Source organism: Euprymna scolopes, chromosome 30, assembly GCF_053919585.1.
Source record: "Euprymna scolopes isolate OS-2025 chromosome 30, ASM5391958v1, whole genome shotgun sequence".
Lineage (NCBI taxonomy): Eukaryota > Metazoa > Mollusca > Cephalopoda > Sepiida > Sepiolidae > Euprymna > Euprymna scolopes.
The window spans coordinates 6,861,137-6,885,763 of NC_136511.1; the positions used below are offsets into that span (position 1 = coordinate 6,861,137).

The following is a 24,627-nucleotide window of genomic DNA, read 5'->3' on the forward strand; positions in this document are numbered from 1 at the left end:
TCAAACAAATAATAATAAGCAGAAAACTAATTAGAAGATTTTTTTTTATTACTAATGAGTCAACACTTAAAAAAAGGTTAAGATTCTTAAATGATAGAAATTGTAATTAATAATTTAAAATAGTTGTTTTAAAGCAAATTTTAAGAGTAAACTCATTTTAAGATAATCTATGTAATACTAAGAGTTTATAGTCTTGCTTGTTTGCAGATTGAATGTTTTAAATGTTAAAAAAAAAAGGGGGTGATGAGACATGGAATAGTAAGTACATAATTAGAGGAGGAGGATATGGAAAGAGTAAGTGGTGGAAGTAGTAGGAGCAGTATAGAAGAATGGCATTATTAAAAAAGTATGTAAATATAAATAAAAATGGAGATATTTACGGTTGAACATCATCTAGAGTCATTAATCCGAGGCCTTTGTTTTCAGTTTTAAATGTAGTCACGTTGGCATATTGGTGCTGTGAATTAGAAAAGCAAATAAATAAAAAAGCAAAACAACAAATAAAGCTTAAAAGATTCATAAGAAAAAAAGTCATCTGCCTGTATACTTATAAAATAGAATTTAACTTTTATGCAGGTACAAAAGGTATCAGATACTTTCTGAAACAATAGAAAGATCCAACTATTTTCCAGTGACTAACAATGGATGTGATGCAAGTCTTCCATTTCAAGTCTAAGATGAAAATGGGTAGGTCCCCAAGGAGGGATAGGAGAGAGAGAGAGAGAGAGAGAGAGAGAGAGAGAGAGAGAGAGAGAGAGAGAGAGAGAGCCATTCATTTTAACTGAGGCAAAACTAGAATCTATTTACAATAGCTTTCTAATATACTGATCATTTGTATATAAACCTTGCAAGAGAACATCTTATTAATTATTTGTATTTATTATTTTCTAATAAACTAATTTTTTTTTTTCATGAAAATCATTTCCCTTCAATCAACAATAACTGAGCTAACCAAAGATAAATGCAACTGGTTAGTCAGTCTTATCTGAATGACTAAATGGGAAAGTTAGGCTCATTTCTCACACTAGACGTGATGTTCAAAACACCTTATTTCAATTTCTCAATTTTTGAGATGAGGATTTATAATTTGTGTTATTTGAACTACTGTTCTCATCTTGAACGTTTCAGCTGATGTAATCTCTGTATCTTGTCAAATTCTGAATCTTTCAGTCAAACTCGGGAACCTGTACGGAATTTCAAACAGAATCCTTTTGGAGTGCAGATGATACAAAAAAAATTCAACCATGAATTACTTAAAACTTTTACTCAGTCATGACTGATGTGTATGAGAGTAAGCTACTCTCGTGGATTAAATAAAGAGTTTAGTTCAAAATTCCCTACAGATTGCCAAGCTCAACACGATACATCTCTGACTTTCACAAGAAGGCCAGAGATGGATCTCTGACCTTCTTGTGAGAACGTTGTGATAATAACTCAAGATAAGGAACATAGTTTGAATAATCCAAATAATATGCTTTATTTCAAGTTTACCCAATAGCAGAACCATATCTGTTTTATATATTTCTTTATGTACATATGGTCTCAGTAGTTAACTAATTTACACATTGTATATTTTATTAATTTATTAACTATTTGCAGAGAACCCAAAGTTAACCGGGATTGAATGAGACTCAATAAATATTCCACACTTCCAATACTTTTATATGTCATCAAAATCAGTGAAATTGCCCATTTTTCTACCAAATCAATTAATTGCCTTCTCTAGTCAGGGACCCACTTTAGTGCACCAAGAGATAGCTCCTCATGCCTCCCGTAGTGACAGTCCACAATATATTATAGTATAGATTGCACTGTAGTGAATCTACTGTTGATTTTATAAATTTTTTTTATAATTTGAATTGACATCACAGTTTGAATTATATTTAAAATGCAAAAACCAAGTATCATGATTCAATTGTGCTCTAATCAGAAATATTCATTTCGGATATGCCCATGTCTTATGTCTGTTCATTTTATACACTGGGCCCTTCCGCTTGTGCAGTGATAAAAATTTCTAAGATACACTTGTGATGTTAGGCTGCATAAGGGTAGTAACTTTGGTCAAAATTGAACCGCTCCTTCTTTATCAGATTTTTTCGATTATCAATACTTATCGGAGGTATTCTGATACAAAACCTATCTAAGAACACTCCCTAACACAAAGTACATTTGTATGAAATATATAAAAAAAAAAAACAGCACAGTTGTTTTGGACTTCATGGGGAACAAACTCGCACACAAAATGCCTTTTATATATAAGTATAGATACTTTTTATTTTGTTTTATTTTTTTAAATTCAATAATTGTTTTGATTTTAATATAACAAATAGTTTTGTTCAGGAATATTGTTTTATTTTGTGGACAAATGTTTAGCAAATCAAAAGAATTTAGAAATGCCCATAATGGTGGCAGGACAGTTGTTTATGCATTCCTAACCTGCCACACATTCATCATCCAGAAAAACTGATTTGTTTTTTGTATTCTTTATGGTCGTATTTAAAAGATAAATAGATTTAGGTGCTTGTTAAGATAGTTGACGATTCATTTTTTTTTAAATATGTCATTTTAAGCAAAACCAACAGTACTTACTTAATCATCACCTCGAAAATAGTAATATATCCAAAAATTAAGAAAATTTGTTGAGTAGAAAATTATTTATAGTTAAAAGTAATTTGCCAGGAAAATTGGGGGTAAATGCATTTTTCCTAGATGTAAACATCTTGAAAATTGCAAATACAGGGAACATACTTATTTCTCTCTTTTTAACATTTTAATGGAGGACTTTTTTTTAATACTTTAGCAATGGACATTTTACTAAAAACACAATAGCAGTTGTTCTACTCTATGAACTTTCGTAATTTTTGGATACATTACTATTTTCGACATGACAAGTACAGTTGTTTTTGCTTAAAACCACATATTTAAAAAATCGATTTGTTGGCTATCTTAACAGGCACCTAAATTTGTATAAAAATTACCAAAATGTTATTGTTTCATTATCTGTATGAGTAAACGACAAAGGTTTTGTTTTGTGCTTACAACAATGAAATATTTATTATTTAAAAACATTTCAAGTAAAGAACTTTGCAAAGAGTGATCTTATTTATGCATAGTAAACCCGTTGATAGATTGACCACTTGCTATATAGAACCGTAGGCAGAAGTCAAAGTACGACAATCAAATTTTTTTTTTAAAAGATGATGATCTTACCCGTGTGAAGCGCTTATTGTTACAATATTCACTACATGGGCACCGGGAACCACTGGAAAGAAAGAAAGAATTATAAGCAAAATGGAGATCAAATAAATGTTTACAAATCCCAACCAATATTTTTATAATATCATTTAAATTACATATCATCATAAATTTTATTCATTAAGTGCAGAATTATCACAAGTATCAATATTCCTTTTAAAAACAATACAATTTCCACCATTAATAAATTCTATCTGAAAATCATATACGATTCAAATCCCCACCCTCAAACCTTTCATTTATTTTGTACTTGTTTTCCCGTTACCCACTCAGCCCTTTTATCGCCACTCCTTTCCTCATATCATATTTTTTATTTTGATATTGCCATACTAACAAGACTGACCCTCCCTCCCTCTTCAATTAAATCATGTCATGTCTCTTTCGAGAATCTTATCCTGCATACCTTCTCATTGTTTTTACTTCTATATTCTCCCCTGCTTTTATTTTTGTTTTTAATTATTTTCTCATCCTTTCGCTTTAGCTGTGGATGGGCTATCCAACTGGGTGTCAGACATTCACCCACTATTTTGCAAGAATCTAACTGAGATTTTCTTTTTTTTAGGATTCTAACCAATCCTTTGTATTTCTTCGCTCTGAATTTTTATAATAAGACTGAATAAAAATGGTCTTATAAATGTTTTTGGTTTAAGAAATTTCTTCATGAGTATTTTTCTGTTACCCTGAAGCAAAGATGGTGTTGCCACTTCTGTGGACAATGCTCTAAAAACATTTTAGATAAGCTATTCACAGCTATTCAAGGTCACACAGAGATTTAGGGAAGATAGGGAATGCAAATTGACTGGAAGATTGTCTAGGTCAACACCAGTGCCATACTCACTGCCGAATAATGGTGAAACACATAAACAAAAAAACACTCCAATATTGACTTTTTTGTTTTTTAAATTCATTAATGGATAAGTTTTTTTTTGTTCTTAATTTTGTTTTAATAACATTGTTTAATATTCAAAAGTAAAAAAAAAAAAATAAATTATCCATTAATTTTAAAAAGAAATTCATTTTTAATTATGAGTTACTTCATCAAGCATCAAAATTATTTGCATAAAAATCAACTTAAAAAAATTGCAACAACAACAAACCAGAAAAAAACTATAGTTAAAAATTCATGGAGAATTTCAATTTTAATCAGAACTCAGTTAAATAAAATAACAAAAAAACAACAAAGAATAAAACTTTCTAATGTTTAGTTTTTAATCTTTATTATATGAAAAAAAAAAAAAAAGTGAAATTGCATGATTAGAAAGAATAAAACAACTTTTATTTGTGCCAAAGCACATTACCACTGAGAATGAAGGGGCCTATGACAACAGCATATTCTTTTCATTGTTTTCACTCTCGAATATATATCAGACACAGTTAATCAACCAAGAACCACATCACTATATAAAAGCATATAAGATATCAACAGATACACACTCGAGAGTCAAAACAATGAAAAGAATATGCTGTTGTCCTAGCTCCAGTAATTAGGGGACAGATTTATAAAAGACATTCTAAGTGAGGAATTTTTCACATTATATTTAAATTTCTGCGTGTTGGTATATTTGAGAAAACGGACAGAATTCTAAAAGTAAGTGAAAGGAGAAAATTTTCTGGCATCTGTGGATCTATATAGTGAAGAGGTGGGGTTTTGCTGCACTAATATCTATATAGAATAAGTATTAGTCCTTTTCTATCATTCAATTTCGATTTTTCCCTGATAAATAAATAATAAATAAACTGCAATACCAACAGGAGACAGAAATATGCACTAAAGCGTTTACCATTATTAGATAAAAAAAAAAAAAAATGAACTTAGCAGAGGAATTCAACATTATTATATTAAATTAGACAAGTAGAAAGTATACTGCAGAAGAAATTAATCCTTAGAGAAAAATATAAAATTTTCAAATTAACATCTTGAATTATTGTTATTAATGGATTGTTGAATTGCACTCTAACCGTAGAAATAACATGTAAGCATTTTTTTTTTTAAATAATAGGAGTCACCACTTATCAAGGCCTGGAGGCCACTCGAGGATAAGGGTTATAGAGTACAGTAGTCAATGGGATAATATTATAGTAATCGTTAGTAATGGAAATTTGGCAAATTGGATTACTTAAGGGGGCGCTGCCTGAAAATACTTCTCATGGTGTTAGCTTTTTAAGATTCTTTTTGTTTCATTATAAGTAAAAATACAATCGCCAATGTGGAAATAAATTTATAAACCACATTAATCATGGTCTATGAGTAGATTTTGTGCTATATCTGTATGTTAGACGGTTTTATTATTCTTGCAATTTCACCTTATCTTTGGAGTTGGTGTTACAGATATTTCTATACAATTTTTGATTATCAACTATGGAAATCCATTAATCATGAGTTTGTTTAATCAATTAAAGAAAACTTATCAATTTGATGGCCAAAATTTAATACGGTTAATCTGAAAGCTTTTTAAAAACAATTGAGAAATTACATGAAATAAAAAGTTCAAAGAACATAAAATAAAATAAGAATTCCTTGTTGCTTTATTAAAGGCAGCATTATATATTTTTTTTTCATTGAGAAAAATGACAAATATTTAATATCATTTAAATATCAATAGCAGATTATAAATAATAGCTTCATCAGACCAAGTAGCCAATATACATTGACCTAAGAGTTTGACCTATGTACGAGGTGCATTCAATAAGTTTCTAGACTTTTTTGTACAGGCATTTAAAATTGTCGTAGACTCTTGAAAATTCACTATGTTATACATCTTATGAGATGACTGATCAATTTTTATGTTTTCAGGTTCAAATGAACAGCTACAGTAGGAATTGGAATACACCCTATTAAAGCCTGATTGTCACAGCTGGTGAATTTCAAAAATGCCATCTGAACGTGAGGACATTTTAGAAGATCGATATGCAATAAAATTGTTTTAAACTTGGAAAAAATGCCACAGAAACGTATGGAATGCTTGAGACTGCTTTTGGACCATCTTGCATTAATCGAGCATCTGTTTTTGAGTGGCATAACAGATTCAAGGAAGGCAGAGAGTCTGTGAGGGATGATGAGAGGTGTGGGAGGAGTAAAGATGTCAGAACATCAGAGTTGATTGGCCAAATAAAGAATTTCATGGATAAGGACTGTCGTGTGTCTATAGAGACGATAAGTGCAGTTTGATGTCAGTGTGGGAACTGTACACACAATTATTTGCAAGGAACTAAAGATGCAGAAGATTTGTGCGAAGTTGTCCCAAGGGTACTCAAAGATCAGAAAGACGTTATGACAGCAGGGAGATGGTCGAGCTGATCAATTCAGATCCCACAGTTCTTGATGCTCTGGTGATCTGCGATGAAAGCTGGATCTACCGCTATGACCCAGAGACAAAGAAACAGAGTAGAAGCATGTTGGCTCTCCCAGATCCACGAAGGCCAGACAGAGCAAATTCACCCAGAAACTTATGATAAATCCTTTTTTTGACAGCAAGGGTTTCCACTGGACAGACAGTCAACAAGGAATACTATGTTTAGGTTTTAAGGGAATTCAGGAAGAGATTCTGTCAGAAATCAGCACTTTTCAAATTGAGTCAGTGACATTTCCACCAGGACAATGCACCAGTTCACAACTCCACTCTTGCCACAGACCATTTGACCAAGATGGGCATCAAGACAGTTCCTCACCCACACTATAGTCCCAAATTTGCTCCCTGTGACTTTTGGTTATTCCATAAGCTCAAGGAAAACCTTACAGGGTATCATTATTTCGAAGGGGGACTAAAATTTCATGGGTATACTATCAATAAGAGTGGCCATACAAAAATGTTTGGAAACTTATTGAAGGCACCCCATAAATGATATCAATCTTTTACTTTGATCTAGGTAAATCATTTTGTCCTTACAGTTTGTCTTGCGTACATCATAACTAGGGCTATGACAACAGCATATTCTTTTTCTTGTTTTGATTATCAGGTATATATCCATTGATATCTTATATGTTTTTATGTAGAGTGATGTGGTTCTCGGTTGATTAATTGTGTCTGTGTTGGATATATACTTGAGAGTCAAAACAATGAAAAGAATATGCTGTTGTCATAGCCCTAATCATAACATAGCCACACTTTGTCGTACCTACATCATAGCATATCTACACTCTGTCGTACCTACATCATAGCATATCTACACACTGTCGTACCTACATCATAGCATATCTACACTCTGTTGTACCTACATCATAGTATATCTACACACTGTCGTACCTACATCATAGCAGACCGACACTGTCGTACCTACATCATAGCAGACCGACACTGTCGTTACCTACATCATAGCATACCGACACTGTCGTTACCTACATCATAGCATACCGACACTGTCGTTACCTACATCATAGCATACCGACACTGTCGTTACCTACATCATAGCATACCGACACTGTCGTTACCTACATCATAGCATACCGACACTGTCGTTACCTACATCATAGCATACCGACACTGTCGTTACCTACATCATAGCATACCGACACTGTCGTTACCTACATCATAGCATACCGACACTGTCGTTACCTACATCATAGCATACCGACACTGTCGTTACCTACATCATAGCATACCGACACTGTCGTTACCTACATCATAGCAGACCGACACTGTCGTTACCTACATCATAGCATACGACACTGTCGTTACCTACATCATAGCATACCGACACTGTCATTACCTACATCATAGCATACCGACACTGTCGTACCTACATCATAGCATACCGACACTGTCGTACCTACATCAATCATAGCATACCGACACTGTCGTACCTACATCAATCATAGCATACCGACACTGTCGTACCTACATCAATCATAGCATACCGACACTGTCGTACCTACATCAATCATAGCATACCGACACTGTCGTACCTACATCATAGCATACCGACACTGTCGTACCTACATCAATCATAGCATACCGACACTGTCGTACCTACATCATAGCAGACCGACACTGTCGTACCTACATCATAGCATACCGACAGTCGTACCTACATCATAGCATACCGACAGTCGTACCTACATCATAGCATACCGACAGTCGTACCTACATCATAGCATACCGACACTCTGTCGTACCTACATCATAGCATACCGACACTCTGTCGTACCTACATCATAGCATACCGACACTCTGTCGTACCTACATCATAGCATACCGACACTCTGTCGTACCTACATCATAGCATACCGACACTCTGTCGTACCTACATCATAGCATACCGACCCTCTGTCGTACCTACATCATAGCATACCGACACTGTCGTACCTACATCATAGCATACCGACACTGTCGTACCTACATCATAGCAGACCGACACTGTCGTACCTACATCATAGCATACCGACACTGTCGTACCTACATCATAGCATACCGACACTGTCGTAGCTACATCATAGCATACCGACACTGTTGTACCTACATCATAGCATATCTACACTGTCGTACCTGCAGCATAGCATACCGACACTGTCGTACCTACGTCATAGCATATCTACACTTTGTTGTATCTACATCATAGCATACCTACACTGTTGTACCTACATCATAGCATACCTACACTCTGTTGTACCTACATCATAGCATCCCTACACTCTGTCGTACCTACATCATAGTACATCTACATTTTTTCTGATGTAAATCATAGCATACCTAATCCTATGTAAATCATAATTTCCCTACAGTTTGCATCATGTAAATCATCATGTCTCAATGTCTAAATTTTGCCTTTTGAAAATTATAGAATTATTACTGTTTTTCTTAATGTTGAGAAAAATGTTAAGTCATAAATAACTTTTTACCATTTACTTGTGTGCTTTTGCATTAAACAATCTAAAAAAGAGTTGATTTGTTATAAAAGACAAATTTTTAAATAAATATAAGGGTAAGAGGGAACATAAAGTTGGAGTTTTTTCACTACCACCAAATCACTGAAAAAGACCACAAGGAGTCAATCATAGTCTGAACTAGTTACTTGATAAAAGATTATTATTATTCAGGATAAGCATAGCTAGGAATTCATTATCCTCCCATCTTTGCTTTGGATGAAACATTATGGTAACCAAAGCAGCTAGTCTTGAAGGAAAACCCAAACATAGATGTAATGAGCACATGAGGGTACTAGGTAAACAAAAGTTTCCAATGGCTCAGCCTTTTGGTTAGGAATAAAGTGTAGTATCTGTTCTCAGTCAGTGAAGGAGAAATCATTCTAAACTGAGACACAATTTTTATTTTTCTTGCAATTGAGAGTGTGCTTTATGTGGAGCTAAATTTTACCCACAAGAAAACCCGTCTAACTCTGCTCTTGTGCAGAAACAAGTAAGAAGGGACCACAATGACGTGATCATAATCCAAGTTATCTGCTTACTTAAGTTTTTTTTTTTTTAGGATCTAATTTATTAAATAAGAACTATTTTTAATAAACACATTCTATAATAATGGTGTGCGCAATTGGCATAAACGATAAGCTTATATACTAATCTTTTCCACCAATCATTTTACTCAACACATCCAACTTAATACTATGTTTACTCCATCCGTCATTTCTATCACTTTCCTTTACCCGCCTGGTCTTTTAGGCTTGCCGTTTACTAACATTTGAAATCTTTCTGTATATTTAATCTGACTCTATTCAATAATAACTGCTATTCTTGACAATTCCACAGGCGTGCAACTCTAAGAAAGAAGCTTTGTTCATGGAATCTACGTTTAGGTTTAGGCACAGATAAAGAGTGGGGGGAATTATTGATAATGTTTTACGCTAGACAAGTGTTTCTTGTGAAAGTTTGGCGAGGGGGGACCATAGCTTCAGTTCAGTCGAACACTTTCCATGAAAATAACGATACATCAGAGACAAACTCGCAACATCTTTTCTGCGAGATAGAAGTTGCAGCGAAGAGAAAAGGACATCTCCTACGAGGCTACGAAGTCTATTTTGAACTCTATCAAGGCAGGACAAGTCCTTTCCAGCAGCTCCTGCCCAGATGTGGCAACAGTATTCCATCCTTGGACGTACCTGGCTCTTATATAGATAGAGAATTGCATCAGCAGTGGGATATCTACCAGATCGATAGAAAGATCCCACCATTTTTCCAGCGGCTTTGGCAACAGATTTGATGTACGTGTTCTATTTAAGATCAGGAGTAATGGTCAAGTCCAGAAGCTTGTCAAAACTTGAGGTCTCCTGAAGACGAGAGCCATTCATTTCAATTGATACCAGATGTTGAACAGAATGTTGATGATGTAAAGAGAGAAGCTTGGTTTTAGATGCATTAAAAGTAACCAGCCACTCCTTTCCCCATTGTACCACGTACTCAAGATCAGAGGAGAGAGAATTGGAGAGAACTTGGTCGTTTACTGTCTTAGATGTGCTACCATAAATGGTAGTGTCATCAGCATAAATGTCTACAAATGATGTAAGGATGTGATTTGGAAGATCATTAATGTAGATCAGGCTTGAGACCAATCTATCATAATACAGAGTCTTTTACATTATCAAAGCCGATATGTTATTGTATTTACTGACCGGTTCATTTAAAATGATCGACTGCAGATTCTAAAGAGTTTTACCTTTGTGAGTCCTGCTGAAGAAAAAGTGATTGTATTAAAAGACAGGATTATCAATAAAACATTATCGTAGCCATGTTTGTTCAAGCTAGTAAAGTTTAATTGTATATCAACTACAAAGTAAAATAAAAAATCTCCAAAGCAAGAATCGTCGGAATGAAAATCGTGTAAATAGAAAGAGCCTGGGTGATTCGATAAAATGCTGAAACAATGTTTTGGAAGTTTGGAGATAAGAATTGATTATTTAGGTTATTTGTCACATGGACCCACCACACAATGGATAAAGTACTAAGTAATAATCAGTTCTAAGTAACAATCTTCTGGAGGTTAAAGGACCAATCCTCAGTACAGGCAGTACTAAGAATATAATAAAAATTACTTCAAGTCATGGCTGACAGAACATGAATAATTTACCCATGTGAATTAAATGAAGGGTTTAGTTTGAAATTCCACACACATTCCCAAGTTTGACAAGATGCACCTAAAGGATGGGAGTTACAGTGGGCGAAACATGAGAATAACACCCAAGATGAATACTCAAAAATAAAGTGTAGTATCTGTTCTGATGCTTTACTTCATCTATTCTGGCTCGATAGTGAAGAAGTTCTTCAAGACTGAGGCAATTTTAATTTTAGTTTCAATCCAGAGTACCCATTTTTGGGGAGGTGGATTTTCTCCACATTAAAAATCGACCTCATGTCTAACTTTACTCTCTCGGGGAGGCAAGTAAATAGGAACAGCCAAGATGAGTACAGTAGTCCGAATAATCTTATCCGAGTTTATCATGCAATAATATTTACATGCTTCAGGCAGTTGAAAAACGTTTCAGTATACTCTCTAGCCTTCTTCAGTACCTTTTGTTCTAGTTGATAACCGTTCTGGAATTTTAAACTGAATTTCTTCATTTAATACATTAGGATAGATTATTCTTTTCCTGCGTTTCACGATTTTCAGATATCTAGCATCGGCTATTATTTAGTTGCTTCTCTTAGATGTTTGCAATGCATATTTGGAGAAGGAGCTCATGAAAAAAGATAAAAGTGATATTAGATATCTAAGTGGCGTGGAATGCAGAATGATAACAGTCTCTACCCTCATGGATTAAGTAATGAGTTCAGTTCCACTTACTCGGGTTACTGACAAGATATTCAAAGAAGGTTAGATTTTACAACAGCTATAACCTTATAAAGCTAGTAGCAACCCAGAGAATGATAACAATCCTTAATATCGAAATAAAAATAGCTCATATAAGAAATACCACAATATGAAAATAGTTTTAGTTCGTTAAAAACGGGCAAAAGTTATAGCTAGCGGTCTTAAAATTAATGCTTTATGTCAAATTGATGGTTGAATATGGCTAAATTTGTGCTCATTTTTACATTAAGTACTAACTAATCCCTATTCATCCTTAACTGTACACCGAATGGATACCATAACACTTAGCTTGCTGCACCTTATCAAAACAAAGGTCCATATAAAATTTCAGTCAGATCGGCCACTAGTTTCCAAGAAAAAATGGAACAGACAGAAAATGAGAAATATAATATAGATTACTACTATGGAAAATTAAAATTGCAATTATCTGTATTTTTATATAAAGGGTGAATTATACATTAGGCTAAATAAGCATGAAATGCTGGGTTGCTGTAGATGTAAACAATAACTGTACAGTAATTTACTAAATCACCGAAGCAGGAAAAAAAAAAAAAAAAAAATTAAAAAATAAAAAAAAACAACAACAAAAAAAAACTGATTATATATAAACAAAAAAAAAAAAACAAAAAAAAAAAACGGAAATTTGTAGAACATGTTTTTATAGGCATGCATTTTGTCAAAAGTAGTATGTTAAATGTGCACCACCAAAACAGCTGATGTAATAAATGATGGACAGTTGTGTAAAACGAGGTATAAATGCTTTTGGTCAGCAGGATTTTGTTTGTTTTTGTTTTGTTGTTGTTGCTATTTGAAATTTTTTTAATGTTTTTTTTTTTTAATTATCACTCACTGGTGAAGACTATGTCACGAATTCCATCTGTTTGTGTTCCATTCAGCTTTTCAGATGCAGCACAGTGCGGTTGCTGCTGCTGTCGTGTCTGCTGCGGTTGCTGATGGGACGTAACGGCTACCTAGCATCTTCAAGACGAGCATCGGCTTCGAATCTGGGCTCTCAATTGACCAGTCAACAAATAGCCGTTTGAGTAGCTCCCAGCACGTGGCCTTTTTGGCAGTGTTATAAAGATGCACCGTCTGCCTGCAGAAAATAGAAAGAAAAAAAATGGTCCAGTATCAAGATTACCTTTGTTGGAATAATGGAAGTAGACCTTTTCTCCTGTACGTGTAGATGTGAGGGTATCTGTCACTGTCCAAAATTCTCCCAGGTCCGGCGACACACACATGCACACACTCACTCACCAAATATTCTTCTAAGGCTGGACTGGTATGCAGTAAATATGATCAAAAGTCGACAGATCTTTTGGAAGATGGAGGATATGTGTAATGTGAGTTGTGTAATCAGCATACACAAAATGCCAGTTTTTTTTTTCTCTCACGGGCCCCAACTCAGCTGTGGTTTTCCAAAAAACGTGTGATGGTGTATGGATAAAAAAGATTATTCCAAGATTACAGCAGCAACAATTTCAAAATACAAGCTGAAAAAATCTTCTTAAGAAATAATAATAAAGAAAAAGTGGAGGAAAAGCAGAAGGAAACTGAGGACATTTTTTTTTTTTTTTCTTTTTAACAATCTGTCATCGTTAATACAACAATCAGCTTTTGGTGCACATTTAACTACAAACTTATGATGGGAACTTTTGACACATACTCACATAAATACTCACAGAATGCAGCAACAGACAAACATTACTGACAATAACATATTGATCACAAGACAACTTTTATCAAAAAATTAATTTTTAGTGTTTCTTCATAATCACTTTTCCACGAATTAAGCCCCTTATTCATCTTTAAATATGCCATATTTTTTTTGTGCGTGGCTAGCCCCAATAATCAAAATCTTAGAACATAGAAGCAAGCTATTAAAGAGATTTTTTATTTCTTTAACATTTTAATCTGACTTACGATAACATTATATTCTCAGCCATGCCCTTTTTTTATTTTATTAAACTATACAGAGATTAAAAAAAAAAAAGGGGTTTGTTCAAATTTATTTCCCAATTATATTTCTTTTTTTTTTCTGCATTTACCCCATTAGAGATTAATTATAATTTGAACTAAAAACTACATCATGATTCCAAAATTTGGTAATTTAGTAAAATATATATATATATTTTTTTTTATTTGAATAATTTTAACCATTCTTATTTGTGTATCATTTTGATTATTCAGACTACCATTCATGTCTTGGATGTTACTTTCACAACATTTCAGCTTCTTCCTTCAACCTTCTTCAGGTGCATCATTTTGAACATGTGAATCGATGTTGAACTCTAGAACCTATATGGGATTTCGAAATACACTTTATTTAAACGTTGTGAGAATTGCATCCAAAATGAGATTAGTCAGAATCATCCAAATAATTCAAAATTCTATGTGAAAAAAATTCAGAAACATTCTCATTTATAATTATTTTCTCATATTCCAAAAATTCAAAACGCCCTAAAAATTAGTTCCAGAAAAGACTTCAATATCAAACTAGCAAATGCTTTTTTTGTTGTTGATATTTCTACCAGTTTTGACATTGCAAGCTATCTCTCTTACTCCTGGGGGAAAAGAGAGGCGGTATCGATCAGCTATGTTAGGTGTATGTCATGCTGTATGGGTACTGGACACTCACCCAGTCTTCACTCACCTGCCTTCAAGCATAGATAATAAGGTAGATATGCAATGTTGGGTCAGATTGGATCCGGCATATAAGCTCTGATACTTTGTTGGTGATACTAAATATACTAAAGTTTAATGAACTGACAATGGCTATGTTGATTGAGGAGCAACTCTTGGGTAAGAAAATTGAGATACCTTGAAGTGGAAGGCTGTAGGAAAGTTCAACGACCCAAGAAAACTTGGATGCAAACCATCAATAAAGATCTTACACAGTGGAATCTGAACAGAATCAATCCTCAATATCGCCAAGCTTGGAGACGGAGATTGCAGGCTGTCAGAAAATGTTAGACTCCTGACCAAGGAAAATAAGACGATAAACTGGATGATGTCTTATCAAGCATCAAACATGACTGGAGAATTAATTTTATCATGCGGTAAATAAAATTAAATATTTATATATCTAAAATATATCTTGTTTAAAAGCAACAATTTATAAATATTGGCATAGCACTACCCAAAAAATTGGATTATTTAAAAACAAAAATAATAAAGCACTTTTTTCATGATAGGGTGATTCTAAAGAAACACAATTTTTTTTTTTCTAATTTTTTTGAATTCAAGAAAGAAAATTAAGAGAAAAAAAAGCAAATAAAAATAATAAAAAATAGGATAAAAATGATAGCAATGTTCTTAAAAACCTTTTCATGAGAATTACACTCTTCAAAAAGCAGTAAGGTTATTAACATGGCTACATGAAGTTTTTTTTACGTGCATAATTAGTTTGTTTCATTTATATACATATACATACATACATATATATATATATATATATATATATATATATATATATATTACATCCTCCATCAAAAATAATGGAATAAAAAATGCTTCAAAAATGTTTGCATTTGCTATTTATCTAGATATATTGCTAAAATATTCAAATAAAATCATAGAATTACATCAATGATTATATACATATATAAATTATTATTAGCTGACTTTTTATTGTAAGTATGTGTAAATATGTGTGGAGGTGATTTCTTGTCAAATTCATTCAAATGTCGTCTGATTTGCTATTAACAATTTCATCTGGCATGTACTTTTACTTGTGCGACAGTAGGTAAGTATTTATATATATTTATATTAGTGGCCTGGCAAAGCCACAAGGGAGACAACAAAAAAAAAAAAAAAAAAAAAAATCCTAAGCAAAATTCATCCCAAAGCAGCAAAACTGAAGTTGGTCTGCCAGGACACTATATCTACAAATGTAGGCAAATTTGGGCATATTTTCTTGGTTTGAAAATATACGTTCTTTTTTTTTTTTTTTTTGCAATTGTCAGAATTTTAACCATAGAATATTATTATAATCTCCAAAAAGCCTGGACATTTTCATGTAGTTTCATCTTATAAAACCAAAGATATGTGCATTTCAATATTCAATTTCGCTACCAATGTGTGTGTGTGTGTGTGTGTGTGTGTGTGTGTGTATGTGTGTGTGTATATAATTATTTCCACAGCCCAAAGGACGCCGCAGCCCACAAGAGCCATGCCAGCAAACGAACTCGAAGTCTAAGACTTAACTTTCGCCCTCATTTGGACTCCTCAGTCAGACATATCTGCACCCAGGATTTGAAACCCGAGCCTCTTGTTGAGATGAAGTAGGTCTGTTCCACAGCTTGATTTCGTCGCGGTTTGCTTGATCTGTGTTGGTTAATAGAATTTCTTGCGTGCGGGGCGTTTGCTCAGTTGGTAGAGTACTTGCCTCGCATGCAGGAGGCTCGGGTTTCAAACCCTGGGTGCGATTATGTCTGAATGATGAGCCCAAATCTTAGACTTCTGGTTCGTTGGCTGGCATGGCTCTTGTGGGCTGCAGCGTTCTTTGAGCTGTGGAAATAATTATATATAATCTCTCACATTCTGAAAATATATATATATGATTACATCATTTAACAAAAGAATAAGCGAAGTAAGAACCCTGTTTATATATATATATATATATATATATATATATAAAAAAAACAATGTTAAAACTTCTTTAAAAAAAAAAAATAGTTGCCCGGGTGTTTGTGTTGGGAGGGGGGGAAAAAAAAGTTTTGGTTAACTTTTGCTGCGAGGCAGCGTTTGGGTTTGTTTACCCAAATTTGACTTTTTTTTCCCCAACAGATGTTGGGGAGGGGGAAACCAGCTCCTAATTGTCCAGATTGAATAGCAATTGTCTGATATATAAGATTGATCAAAGCTGTTTGCTTCTGGACGTTTCCCAGCGCGACGCTGAGAACACCTCCGTTTGAATTAGTTTCGCTTTTTATACGAAAAAGCCCAATCAACACGCGAGAAGCCAAAATAGCAATAATTTTGTAAAAGTTGATGTAAATAAATCTAGACGTGACGCGCTTTCCCAAATCCTAGATATTATTATCTAGGGCGTATATAAATACTTGTAAGCGATCGCCCCCCCCCCAAGCATGTGCGAGAAAAACCTTTGCGAGACATACACGAAATGGTCACACACATTTTGCCTTATATATATATATATATATATACATACGAAGACTACCTGGTTTACTAATTTTCGTCAATTACATAGAAAAATAACTAAAAAATCAGTTTAATATTGTAATTTGAAATGTGTAAATTAATTTTTGGACAAAATCAGAAAGAATTATGCAATCAGTGAGGTGCCAACTCACAAACTAAGTATGATGTATTTTAGCTCATTATGTTTATTCATTAAGACATGTACCATTACCACCGGAAAACGACTGGCATTTTTAGCTGCCTCAGCAAACCATCAAATCCTGGAAAACAATCATTCAAAATTTGTAGGATAAAATTTGTAGCATAAAATGCAGATGGGTATGCTTTTTGAATTCAGGTTTTTAGAGCGGTTATTATGGCCTGCTGAGCAGGGTTGTTAAATTAAATTTGTCAAACCCTCTAATGAAGAAAAAACCCCATTAGGTCTAGATAAAAATTAGCTTCATTTTAACATTTAGCAATCAATCTTGAAAATATTGTACATAATATTCCATTTTTTTGTTCAATAATTTTGTTTAATCAATGTCTTATGACTATGGATCAAATTTAAAGCAAATTTGTTTGAATTTTTAAATTGGAGTTGTGCTCATATTTTGAAACTACTCCCACCCTCCCCAAAGAAACCAAAATTTAGAGAATATTCATTAATTTATGTCTAATATCTAATGTTTAAATTTTCACAAAAATTGGAAATATCTGAATTTTCACAGGCTTCAATCCTCTTTTTACCCACTTTGCATAAAACTAAATTATACTAAACATAACCCATCCTTAGTTGTGTTCCCTAATTAATTTGTGATTAATTAATTTAGGAGTAAATCGTGCACATACAAATATATAAAAATACTACCTGAAGTACCCATCTATGCCATATTTCTTAACTGTTCTTCAATTTTATAGCCAATGTTAGAAGTTTAGGAAATCTATTAAACATTTTTCATCCCTATTTTATATATATAAAAATATTACTCAGGTTTATGATTATAACTGGAATGGTATACTGAAAAATAAAAATGTCTAGTGCAAAATTTGAATCCATATGATGGTATAAAACTGAAGGCGAACGCTTTATCCACAAAGGCACCAATCTAATACCAGAAAACTTAGATAAAAAAATCTGACAGCAAAAAAACAAAAACTTTCCATCAGCTAAAAACTTGGCTAAAAACAATAAACCTTGATTAAAACAATGTGAAAATTTCCCATCTTAAAACCTGCACATGAAGAGTATATTTCTCATCTACAGAATATCCATTTAGAGAAAAAGAAAGATTTTCTATCAGCCTCATCGTATTTGATGGACTTCTAAACATGCAGGAACTCTCTAGAAATGTGAGAGTCAAATAAACTGTTTTGTATTTACCATTCAATCATCAGCATTCGATTTAAACAATCTTCCCCGCAGGCTTCAAGTCCTTGCTCTCGGTCTTCAGGAGATGTTGTACAATCGCAAACCATGCGACGCACTTCGCGCATTTGTTTCGATCTTTTCCTGAAAAGATATGAAAAGAAACAGCTTTACAAATCAACCAACTAATTTTTACTTGGTATTAACTGGGAGTCTTTTTTGCAGAATTTTTCTATATTTTCATACTTGTTCGCTAAAAATATAAATTTTTATTTTTATTTATTAATATTTGTTAAGCTAATGTTGTTTGAAACCTTCATTTAAGAAATTATTGGCTATAAATATTTGTGATTAGGCAGTATGGGGTACAGGTGAAAATCGCATTCCAAATAAAATTAAAAAAAAACAAACTGATATACTTGTATCATGTAAAAATATGTATTCTCAGCAAAAATTAGGAAAAGTTACAAAGTAAAATTTTGATCAAAGATAAAAATCAGTCTTCATATTTTGCTGATCTGCCATTCATTATTACTTGATTGAATGACAGACCGACTTCCCCTTGCTTTATGGGCATTTCCATTCTTAATTCTACTCTACAATTTTTCCTGATTTTTGCCTCATATGTAAGTATATCAAATAATTTTTCTGTTAATTTATTTAGAACCAAGATTTTCGCCTATGTAATACGATTTTCATCTGTGCCATATACTATATAAGCACAAAAAAGTTTTTAATACATGAAGATTTACTAAGAATTGACTTTTTATTCAGCAGTTTAAAATGCTTCTAAATTGATTCTGTAAAGTCATGCAGTATTTTTTTTTCTTCAACTATTAGCACAATCGAAAAAATTAATCATATTCTAACTCCAGGAAGCAGAGGGAGAGTTGCTATGGCTCTTTGAGTAACATAAGATATTTTAGGAATTACAAAACAAAATTTGACAATTCAGGACATACTCAATAGAAAAAGTATTTTGTATCTAATAATTATAATTTGAAATTGAAATGTATTAAGTTAAATATTAAGCCATTTTGTTATTACAAACTTTTATCAAATCTATTCAAAATGGCTATTTTTAGTTTGGATTTGAAAAATTTTTTAAATCCTACTAATTTGTAATTGCTAATTTTCTTTGTCACATTTAATTATGTATCCAAATAATAATCTTTCATGCTATAATATATTATCCAAACTATTTTCTTAGACATAATCATTTAAGAATAAGAACTCAATTTCATACGAAAGGGTCATAAAGAAATAGCATTGGAGCAAATGGAACTAAAACTAGAATAAGATTGAAAAATACTTGGTCTATCTGATGAAATATTTAAGCATATTTGTATATATTCATATTATAAAGATTGCAGTTATTTGAAAGTGTATGTTTTATATATTTCTTGAAAATAAAATACCATGTCATTCCTTTATGGTTTCTAATACTACAATGCAAATTGGCCTTGTAGATAATAAAATATTAGTGTCATGCAGTTGTCAGTTGATTGGTTGGTTGATTTTACTGCATATTAAACTTTTTTAGTTATTTAATGCCAAATCCAGCAATTTTGGAAAAAATTCATGCTTCAAGTTCTTATAGATAAATCTTCAAATAGTTATTCATGGTGTTTAGTTTGGTTATTTTGTAGAGGAAAATTGTTGTTTTTGTTTGGTTAGTTGTTTAGGAGCATATTAGCCCTGCTAAAGAATGTATTTTGTGAATAGATGTTTGCTGTATTAAGTCTGTGAATGTTTTGTTTGCTATGCATATTTTAAATACGTTTTGCCACCTCTTCATATTTCGGTATTTCTATCATCTCTCTTGCTTCTGGGAAAGTTTTGTAGCAGCTTGGGGATATTCATCCCATTCCATTTTGTTTTTGTTTTGTTTTGGGTTTGATTCTGGTACTTCATTTGGTGATATCTCTGGTTTCTAAATTAGAATCATTGGCGAGGTTTTTCAATTTCTAGTCTTTTTAGTTTGTTTTTATTTAAGCTTTTTGATTTTCTGTTTGAACATCTTTCTGGGCTCTCGGTTTCCATGGGTTCAAATTTGTTTTTGTTTTCAATTAGCACTATTTCTGTTTGTTATATAGATTTTTTGAAGGTGGTTTTGTTTTGGGAGATGATGGGTTGGATTTGATAACAATGATTGGTAGGTTCATCATTTGTGATGGTTTGGATTGGGCTTTTCTTTGGTTTGTGGTATCTTTAGTTTCATCAATCTGGGACTAGGTATTTTCTTTAGGCTCCATTTAGTATCGCATCTTGTTGATAAACTGATTAAATTTTTCTTCAGTATTTCTAATAGTATCTTAATTCTTTCATCAGTTCAAACAGATTGTTTTTGCGGTTTCTTGTCTTGACATTGAGTTATTTGTAGTTCTGGTTATATTTACATATGTAGAATTTTTAACTAACCTTCTTGCTTCTGGGTATGATAGTTTTTTTGTACTGTGTTTGTTGATATTTTTTTCTTTCTTCCAGACTTCACATCTTTTGAATCAGCTGCATGTTATTGTTTACAGTTTGCACATTTTAATGGCAATCGGTAATTAATGTGATGTCCAATTTCCACCAATCTTTACATGTTAGTGATCTGGTGCATCTGTCTTTGTGATGTCCAAATTTTTGGCCGTTGTGACATCGCAGAGGGTTTAGTATGTAGATTTCTACTTTTTCTATTTGGCATCCAATTTTTATTTCTGTAAAAGGTTTGGGAGTGTTGAAAACTTAGAATGTAAGTGTTTGTTGGAATCATTTGGTTGTTTATTTCTTCTTTCATTATTCTTCACGCATCTATAACTCCTTGTTTCTTTAAGTTATTTTTAATTCCATTCAGTAAACAAAAACAGAGTTTGATGCTTTTTTTATCATACTCTTTGAGGAATTCAAGGAGGTGTGTATGCGTGTGTGTGTGAGGGGGGTTAGGGTAAGCTTTTATTTTTAAGTTGTAAATATGATTTGGTTTAGAAGTGCAATTGTTGAGAACTTCTATAAGAATGGTGTTATTCGCTAGTTTTTTAATTGATGTGTTTTTTTTGTTTTTTTAATGATGAGTGGAGATTTAGTGATTGAAGTACTGCTCTGTATTGACTCTAATATGATAAATATTATTTGGTGATTCTGAGTATGGGCTCTCCAATACGGGTTCAATATGTTTTTTTTTTTTTTTAAATTTTTATTGGTTGCCATATCAACAGCTAGTGACCAAACTTTCTAAATATCACAATAATAGTTGTTGAGCTAATTAAAATATATATAAGATATAATTGTTAGATTTATTTTAGAATATTATACATGGTGGAATGATAAAATTGTCGCCCTAGAAAAGACGATTCCATTTCCGTTTGATGAAAGCCAGTTTTATTTTTATGTTGCAGACTATCTACTAGTTGGAAAGTTGTGTACAAATCCCAAAATTGTTAGAAGCCTTCCATCATGTCTGAAAGGGACAAAATGTTCAATGAGTAAGATCAAAGATGCGCCGCTGTACAACTCATGCTCTCTAGCGATCTAAGTTATGACAACAGGACTATTGGCAGCAGCATCAAAATGCATCACTGGATTGCCATGAATAACAGGGACATGTTCAGGGTGATGAAAACAAAGTTTCTGGCCACGGTTATGGTCGTTGGTATGGTTTCAAGTGAGGGCCACATCATGCCACCTCACATCTTCAAAATCAACTTGAAAGTCAACACCAAAGTGTACCTGGATGTGCTGAAGAGTGTGGTGATCCTCTGATGCAATCAGGTGGCTGCTGGCAGACCCTGGGTGTAGCAGCAGGACTCAGCGCCGGCCCACATCCAAAGAGACCCAGGCTTCAGAAAGAGTGCTACGACTGTACCTTTCTCTCACTGCTCCTTTCCCCCACCTGAACCCACTGGACTACTTTGTTTGGTCATCCGTCGAGAACATCACTAACATGACCTCTCACAACACCAAAGCCAATCTGATCGCTGCCATCTGCCAAGTATTTGCCGAGCTCCTGCCGGTGCTTGTGGAAAAGGCATGCTCCCAGTTCCGACCTGTATCGAAGTAGTGATTGAGACTGAAAGTGGTTACATTGAATAGCTATCAGCTCGACTATATAATCAAGTTACTTGAATTTATTTTTTTTTTTCAATAAAAGTTTTAAAGTTAAGCTGTTGTGGTATTTTCTTTAGGGCGACAATTTTATCATTCTCCCCCAGATTTTTCTTTCTTTTGCCATACATAAATCAATCAGTGTATTTCTCATATAAATAAACTTCAATAAATACACACTAAATTATTTTTTTTTTATATTTGTTAAAACTTTTATATTGAAATGAAAAATAAAATAAGAGAATATTAGAACAATTTTTTTTCTTAATTCTAAAGACGGTAAACTTTAAATTGACAATATATTTTCTTTAATTGCAGATTTGAGTTTAGCTAAGTTTGGCAATCTATCATGTGGTTTCAGTAGGATGGTGTCACATGTCACACAGTATGCAATATGATTAATTTACTAAGAAAAACATTTCATGAACAAATAATTTCAAGAAATGGACCTGTCAATTGGCTACTTTGTTCGTGCAATTTAACCCCATTAATTTTTCTTGTTTTTTTGTGGGGACATGAAAACTACTATTCTACGTTTTATACATCAGACACAATAGACCACTAGGAAAACAACATTCAACATGTTTTTGCCAAAATACAGCCTAATTTAATATGTAGAGTTGTGAAAATTGGATCTCTAAATTAGGCCACATGCATGAGCTGGGGGGGGGGGTATATGCTTGAAATCGTATTTAAATTATAAATAATCAAAATTAATCTTTGGAATAAATCCCATATTTGTGTAATAAAAATATTTTTCTGTGATTTATTTTGATTTAAAGTTTAACTTCTCTAAAAAAAAAAAAAAATACACTCTTTATAAGTATGATTATCTCCTGAATTCCTCTCTAAACCCTTCACCCTAGCAGTCATATCCACTAATTAGTTAACAACAATATCGATTATAAAAGAACAACTGGCATTTATAAAGAACTAGCGGGGGTACCCGGCATTGCCCGGGTGTTTGTAGGTGTGTGTGTTGAGGGGGTAAAATTTTTTTTTTAAGTTTTGGTAAGTAGGTAGGATCGAACCCGAAACATTGAGGCGAAGGTGGAAAAGAAAATGTGAAAAACCCCTGACAACTTACCCACGAAGGAGGATAACTAAACAGAGTTTAATTTTAACAATTAAAAACTTAAATTGGCAGATGCGCGATTTTAATGATCACGCGATAGAAGTCCCACAGTAAATGTTCACTGTGAGACAGTTTTTCTGGTTTCGTTTCTCAACTTTTTGTTTCACCAAAATGTTGGGGGAAACCAACCCCCCATAAAGAGGAGAGTGTCCATATGAATAGCAATTGTCTGAGTCAGCCTTTTCCCACATGAAGATCATTAAGTCCAAATACCACTCCACCATGACTAATGAGCATCTGTAAGTGCTTGAGACTAGCTATTAGCAGCTACTGCCTGGACTATGCATCCCTGACTGATTCCACCTAATACAAGTCATCAGTTTAAGATAATGACAAAAATGTACAGAGCTGTACTGTGCAATATGGGCTGATGCAGATATGCCTGCATATACTGTCATATAAAAATAATTTTCAATATATCAATAAATAATGTGTTTTGCATTTTTAGTAGGTGGTAGCTCATTTAGACTTAGTCATGTCATAAGTAGCTCTCATGCTGAAAATGTGTATGCACCTCAGATATAAATGGAACTTTGTGTGTGTCTGTGTTTGTTCCCTATGGACTTGAAAACAGCTGGACTGATCTTTATGAAATTTTACAGGAAGCTACCTTATGTGCCTGGCAATGTTCTTAGTTAAGTATCAATAATCAAAATAATTCAATGAAAGACAGAACATGCGATTTATTTTTACTAAAATTAACACCTTACACAGCCTAACATTACAAGTGCATTTGATAAGTTTTATTACCATACAAGCCGAAAGGCCAGACATAAAATCAACAGTAGGTCCTTTGATATGACAGGGGTCATGAATGTTTCTGCTTAAAGCACAATTGTACCATTATACTTGATTTTTTCATTTTAAACTTAAATTCAAGC

General features: G+C 33.2%; 1 protein-coding gene across 8 annotated transcripts in view; it reads right to left on the reverse strand.

The window, feature by feature from the left end:
- Nucleotides 1–24,627, reverse strand: part of LOC145254644 (uncharacterized) — a 237,061-nt gene that overhangs the window by 67,632 nt on the left and 144,802 nt on the right. For all 8 annotated transcript variants that reach the window (XM_080113275.1, XM_080113274.1, XM_080113272.1 and 5 more), the window contains 3 exons: nt 18,538–18,666; nt 3,211–3,262; nt 381–457 (listed from right to left, as the gene is read on the reverse strand). In XM_080113275.1, coding sequence (XP_079969401.1) covers nt 381–457; nt 3,211–3,262; nt 18,538–18,666 — 258 coding nt within the window. The remainder of the gene's footprint in view (nt 1–380; nt 458–3,210; nt 3,263–18,537; nt 18,667–24,627) is intronic.